General features: G+C 46.5%; 1 protein-coding gene across 1 annotated transcript in view; it reads right to left on the reverse strand.

Moving 5' to 3' along the window:
* CACNA2D3 (calcium voltage-gated channel auxiliary subunit alpha2delta 3) overlaps positions 1-7,143 on the reverse strand; it is a 931,343-nt gene that overhangs the window by 167,854 nt on the left and 756,346 nt on the right. Inside the window, exons 26-27 of the mRNA XM_006143064.2 lie at positions 5,014-5,107; positions 922-1,017 (exon numbers count right to left, since the gene is read on the reverse strand). Coding sequence (XP_006143126.1) covers positions 922-1,017; positions 5,014-5,107 — 190 coding nt within the window. The remainder of the gene's footprint in view (positions 1-921; positions 1,018-5,013; positions 5,108-7,143) is intronic.

Consider the following 7,143-nt stretch of genomic DNA (forward strand, 5'->3'; position numbering starts at 1 on the left):
GGGCATCTCCTTGGGCCGTGGATGGGCCAGTTTCTCCCAAACTGGCAGGTGCGTGAGGTTCTGAGGTGACCTCTGAACACACACACACACACACACACACACACACACACACACACACACACTTATAAGTCAAACTCGAACTTTCTGTACCCCACGCCCCATTTGTCCCTATGTAATAAAGTTTCTTGGTTCAGAAAATGGAAATTGAGAAAGTGTACTAATGGGCTCAAGAATGGCTTCGCAGACCAGCTTCCAGCACCCTGAAGCCAGTTTCATGAGTGAAGGGCTGTGGTCTCTGAAGCATGAGGCTGAGCTGTGACTTCAAGAGAACTGGGTTACAGGTCTCAGCAGCACTCTCTGCCTGGCGGTCCACCCCGGCCTCCTTTGAAGTGCTAGGAGACACCCGAAGTGCTACCTGACAGCCGCTCTTGGGCACAGGGCTCTGCCGGCCCTCAGGCTGAGCACACAGGCAGGGCTTTACAAAGGACCAGCCGAGCCTCTAAAAGACGGGACTGAGACAATGATGTTCCTGCAGGCAGGAATTCCTCAGCATAGCTGCAGAGCAGCTGAACCGTCTGCCAGGAGGCAAGTCTTCCTTGCTCCCTCCGTCTGCTCCCCCCGTAGCCATAACATCTCCTGAGTTCTGAAATGACTCACGGGGTGAGTGGGGGGGAGAGGACCCCAGTACAGTGGACAGAAGCCAAAACTCTGAGGAACAAAGAGTTGTGGAGGGGCCACTGGGAGGTGAACACACACACGCTGAGGCCCCCACGGAAGAACAGAGGGAAAGACTCTCAGCAGGCCTGGGGTGGCCTGAATTTCGTTCCTACCGGTGGGGGATTCAGAAATGAACTAAGCTTCCCTTTGACTTTCCCATCTTGGGAGCTCCCTGGGCCCCAGCAGGGGAACCCTCGTACTTACTGATTGGTGAGCTGCTCGGCCCCAACAAACAGGTTGATTCTGGAGAGGCCCGTGCGAGTGCCGAGGAAGGCGACCTCCACGCCCTTGTCAGAATTCCTGAAACAGAACAGCAGGCTTCAGGGGATGCTTCTAGACAGTAAGCAGATAATGGTCTTTGCATTTTAAGACTCACAGAACATTTCATCAAACAGCAGTTTTGAAACCCAAACTTTAAAAGAAGTTATAGAAACACACATGTGCGCATACACACACACAAACTGAGCACAGAATGCAAATTCTTATTCCTTCCTAAAGTTTTCACAGTGATACCTACAGGAAAAATGAACATTTCCCAACAAAAGCGGCATAAGGAAAGCACACATTCAACCATAAACAAGTCTTTATCTCAGGGTTCTGGGTGCAAGTTCAGAGTAGGTGGGCTGAAAATGCATAGGGCTTTTAAGGAGGGGAAAAAATGCTTAAGGCTAGTTTTCCATCTTGACTTTATCAAGCCTATTCTTCTTTTTTTTTTTTAAGAATTATTTATTTCATTTTAATTTATTATTATTGTTTTTAATTTGACCAGAGAGAGAGAGAGAAAGTGAGAAAGCAAGCTGCCAGGTCTGAGACTCAAACCACAGTGACCCGTGTGGGAGTCCAGTGCCTTAACCACCACGCTATCTGCCAGTCCTACCAAGTCTATTCTTGATCCTGTCAGTGGAATCTGCCGTTAGAGGCACAAATGACTGAGCTACTGGACCATGGTCTGTAGCATCTCACGGCCCAGATTTCCATGCAGTTGGAATAGAATCTCATCTCCACATAGTCAAAGGAACTGTTCTCATCAATGGCCCCAATGAACTGACTAAAGAAATGATTTTTCTAGATATAACCATGCAGCATCTGATGGTCCCTAAATACAGACTTTCATCCTACAATGAAAGTACAAAAAGAATGCCAATACTGAGCTAGTTTCTTTGTCCTAGGTGCAAGTAACAATTTGATCCGAAGCATTGTCTATGTCATCGTCAATCTAAAATCGTGTGATTACTTTCATCTTTGACAGCAATAACAGTGGTTGATATGATCTTTCAGTGTTTAAAGGGTTAACAAAAACCAACACTGTGCATTTGTTTCTGTTTGTGTCCTACAGGAAACTGGAAGCCCAGGATGTTCAATCTATCACAGATGCGGATTACAAAGCAAGTCACCATTTTGAAATCTTTTTTTTTTTTTTAAGACGTTTTTGCTATAGGGCACGTGCACTCCCCAGAAAGACAGAGAGAAACAGAGAGACAGAAAGCAAGAAATCACCCCCCCAAGGGGGATGGCCACGCCACAATCCCTTTTCCTCCATTCTCTTCTCAGGATCTTGGGTACACCCACACGTGCCCGGCGTGAGTTTAAGCCACCGGGTCTGGGACTTGAACCGCTGTCGACTACGTGGGAATCCAGTGGCATAGCCAGTACAGCAACTGCTGGTCCCCTATTTTGAAAATCTTTAGCCTCTGTTAAGAATAAATTAGCAGGGACCAGCAGATGATATAATGGTTATGTTGTTGGACTCCCACATAGTCAACCACAGTTCGAGTCTCGGACCTGGTAGCTTAAAATTCATATAGGGCATGTGCGGATGCATGCCCAAAAACCAAGAGGAGGATGAAGGATAAGGGACTGTGGTGTGGCCCTGGGGGTGATTTCTTACTTTCTTCTCTCTCTCTCTCTCTGTCTCTCTGGCAAGCTTGCACACCCTATACCAGAAATATCTCTCAAAAAACAAAAACAACGAATCATCCATCTTTTGCCCAAGATTTCAAGTCTCATGATAAACTCAAAGAAATATTTCCATATCCGCTGGAGAAAGAATCTCAGGAAAGGTTTTTATTCTTTCTCAACCTGCCAGGGAGGAAGATCCATGTAGGTAAATAGTCTGAGGAATCCCCAAATATAAACCCAAAATGGCTGCCTCTCTTTGGTGTTCTAGGCTCACGTTCTAAACTGCCTGCCTGACATCTCCACTTGGGAGATGCATAGCCATTGCACATTTCTATAAGGACTTCAACCACGCCCAGTTCTCAACTGGCCTCTCCTTCACTGCCTCCCATCCTAGCATACGGCACCATCAGATCCCCATGATATAAATCGGGGAATGATCCTCGCTGCCTCTGTCGCCATGCTTCTTTACAACAAACCCATCATCGAGTCCTGGAGGGTCTTCCTCTGAAGCAGCCCACTATCAGACTCCTCTCGGGGCCTATGCCCTGATCTAAGCACCAGTTCCTTGGAAGACTGGCAGAGCCTTGATCATTGTAGCTGCCCCATTACACTCCATTCTCTACCCAGAAGCAGAGAAATCTCTCTAAAATGCAAGTATGATTATGTTCCTCTCCTTCCTAAAATTCTCCAAAGATTGGAGCCAGTGGTGGCATAGTGGTTAAGGTGCTGGACTCCCACATGGCTGACCGTAGTAAGAGTCTTGGACCCAGAAGCTTGAAATTCACACCAGGCATGTGCATGCATGCCCAAAATCCCAGGAGGAGAACTGAGGAAAAGAGACTGCGGTATGGCCATCCTCCTGGTGGGTGATTTCTTATTTTCTCTGTCTCTCTGGTGACTACATGTACCCAACAGCAAAAATCTCTCTCTCAAAAAAAAATTCTCCAATGATTTTCCAACACTCTAAATATAAAATCCAAAATATTTAGTCTGACTTCCAAGGTCCTGAAACACTTGGCACCTCCCTAGCCTCACCTGACATGGCCCAGTCTACCCTCTACCTACATTCAGGCCATGTTGATCTCCTTTCAATTCCTGGAAGCATCAAACGCTTTCTCACTGAGGGCCCTTGCAAGTGCAGTTCCATCTCCCTGGAATGCACACCACGTCTTGAACTGGTTCCTGCCTTCCCTTTCTACTCTAGGTACTCTCACAGCCTATGTATCTTTACTTTAGCTTTGTAAATTCTTACTAATGTGGCGTGCCTCGCTACGGGTACCATGACGGCCAGCACTCTGTCTGCACTGCCTCTGTTTTACCAGCGCCTCGTTCAATGCTCAGCATGCTACTTCCGAAAGTTAAAATAAAATAAAGTAAAATAAAGCTATTTCGCATTCCTGAATTCTTTTGCTCACACTGAGTAATCAATACTGATGAGTGAGTGAATGAATGAGCGTGAGAACAAAGCGAATGATAGATGAGATGGAAGGGAAGGTAAAACGGAGGAATTAACGAGCAATAGAAAACAGACAGAATGATGGTCTAGGGAAACAGGAATGAAGTTTCTCTTTCTTTGGCCATAGGATGTGTGAACTCGCTGCACAGAGATGCAGAAAGAAAGAGAGAGGGAGTGAGTGAGCACTCCACCAGGGGTGATAGCAATGCTGCGATCCCTGCCTTTCCATTCTCCTCCCAGGATTTGGGGGATGCGTGCACACATGTCCAGCATGTTTTTCCAGTCTCCAGATCCATGCAGCAGTTGCTGCCTGAACAGTTGGCCATGAGAGATCCACCTGCCTTAACCACGATGCTAACAGCTAGCCCTGATATTTCTTCTTTCTAAACTTGAATAATCCACTTAAAATAATAGCAGTTTAAAACTAATAATGATAAGCTGATAAGGCAGTGCTCACTCGTCTTCGACATCAACCACCACTGCCTCTCCCCACCCGCTCCGTCCTCCCCCTCAGAAAGCAAACCACAGGGTTATACCCGACACCCGACTGAAACAGAGCTCTCCCACTTCCATGTCCTGCTCACAGCCTCAGCTGGCCCAGATCCCAAGTTCTCTCAGGACTGTGAAGTAGAGGGAGCTGTGGCTGGGCAGGAAACAAAATGCCCCTTCCGCCTCCCTCTCCCTCGGAAGCGTCGCCCTACCTTGGCATACCGAATTTCATGTCGTGTTCAGACTCCCACAAATTACCCGTCAAGCCCAGGAGCTCACTGCCTGAGCCTGAGCCGCTAATCTGCTCTAGCTCTTGTGGTTTGGAGCTTTGGGGGAAATTAAAGAACTTTAACACCAGGCTCCTACAGCAGTTTAGTTCTTGAAACCATAACCGTATTTCGGAAGGCTGGTGAGGAAACGGCCCTGAGGAGGGGGCATGTGCAACCACTTACTCGGATTTGTTGAGGGCCAGGCTGGTCCAATACGCTTCGATGGGGGCGCTCACCACAGCGTCGAAAAGGACTTCCTGGATCAATTCCTTATCACCTGTCGGGAGGGACAGACAGAAGACAGCTTTGGCCAGGCCCTGGACAGGTGCAGGAGGCAGCAGCTGGACTCATTTTAGTCTCCGTAGGTGACTTTCTCACATAGCATGCACTGATGAGTTAACCTCCCACCAGCCGAAACTAGGAGGCGGCTCGGACTCTGGACACTGGGTGCGCCCACACTGGTGGCTCCCCACAACATTTGGACGAGACGATGGAATCCAGAGGCTCGAGTGCCTCACACTTCCGCTTTCTGTTTCCTCTCCCCAGCGTGGCGGTCCCTTGTGCACCTGCAGGTGGACTCCCAGATGAGGATACCAGAAATCGGTCCTCCGTGGTTCTCAGCAGCCCCAGCTCGGCCCCTCCTTGGGGCCCTGATTGCGGCTGGTTGTAAGGCAGGAAAAGGATGCCGTTGAGTGAGTGGCGCCTGGGTCCCTTAGTTTGCAATTGCTTCCACTTTAAGAATTGCTTTCACTTTAAAGGATGATATCTGTCCCTATCCAGAGGGACTCTTGGTAGAGCTCCGTGGCCAAGGCATAAGGGGACTGTCATGATTTCAGGGAGGTAACCTGGAGGTCTCCGAGCACCGGTAGAGGAGGGTGATCATTAGTACAAGTGGCAGGACAGTCCTCCCCTTGCCTGGGGGCAACAAACATGACAGAGCTTTGTTGAAAAGCCAAAATTGGAAACAATTGAACTCATCATCAAAAAGACCATGGATAAACTGAGATATAGTTATCTAATGGAATTCTATTTATTTATTTATTTTTAAAAATTGCTTTATTTTATTTTATTTATTTTTTTGTCAGAGGGCATGCATGCTCACAGGAGGGCTACAGAAAAAAAAAGAGAGAAAGAGGCAAAGTGAGAAAGCACTCCCTGGGGGATGGCCACACCACAATCTCTTCTCCTCCATTCTCCTCTTGGGATTTTCAACACATAGGCACACCTGCCCATCATGTTTTTCAGGCTGCTGGGTCCAGGACTAGAACCATGCAGTCGGTCATGTGGGATTCAGCTGTCTTAACCTCCATGCTATCTGCTGGCCACCTAGTGGAATTCTACACAGTAATCAAAGCAAATGCATTAGAGGTAAACATTTGTAAATTCAAAAACATAATGAATAAAAATACAAGTAAGTTATGTGTACATAGAATTATATACACATATGTATTATGATATTACATATAGTCATTCATGTAAGTTTATACATTACTATATATAAAATTTAGTATATAAAATAATGAAAATCGTGCTATTATTTATTATTTACCTACATAAGCAGTAGTGGTATAAGACATGTGAGAATGATGAACAGGATGGCCATACTCCTTGGGAGGAAAATAGAACCGGGCAGGAATACTCAACATTATCTGTAACATTTCATTCGTTAAAAAAAAAAAAATACCTAAAGCAAATATGGCAAAATATTACAATTTCATAAGGCTGGATGGTGACTGTAAATGCATTTTCCATAGAAGCACTAGACTTTTTTAAATAGGTCATTAGAAAAGTGAAAGATGAGCCAGCCTTGTAGTCCAGTGTTTAAGGGATTTGCAACACACATGGCTGATCACAGTTCAAATCGCAGCCCAGGCAACTTGATTAAAAATAAATGCACTGGACACATGTGTAAGTATGCCTCAAAGCCCAATAGGATGGAGAAATGGAGAAGAAGAGGTTATGGCATGACCACAACCTATTGAAGAGTGCTTGCTTTCTTTCTCTCTCTCTCTCTATCACACACACTGTCTGGCAATTACAAAAAGAAGGAGCCAGACGGTGGTGCAGCAGTAAAACATGACATTCTTCATGGCAGAGTCACATGAGAAGGTTCTCGCTGTCCAGAGGCCTCCCTGAGGATACTGGGCATGTGCGTGTTCGAGATCTGGGGCTGGCTGAAGCTGGGGGCAGAACATGCTGTCAGCAACATACTGGGGGTGCTGCCTCTCTGTCTCTCTCACTCACGGAAGAAGTAAATAAATCTTTAAGAAAATTAAGAAAAGGAAAACTTGGGCTACTTCGATGTCCTTCTGG

Source organism: Tupaia chinensis, unplaced genomic scaffold (genome assembly GCF_000334495.1).
Source record: "Tupaia chinensis unplaced genomic scaffold, TupChi_1.0 Scaffold000091_1, whole genome shotgun sequence".
NCBI lineage: Eukaryota > Metazoa > Chordata > Mammalia > Scandentia > Tupaiidae > Tupaia > Tupaia belangeri.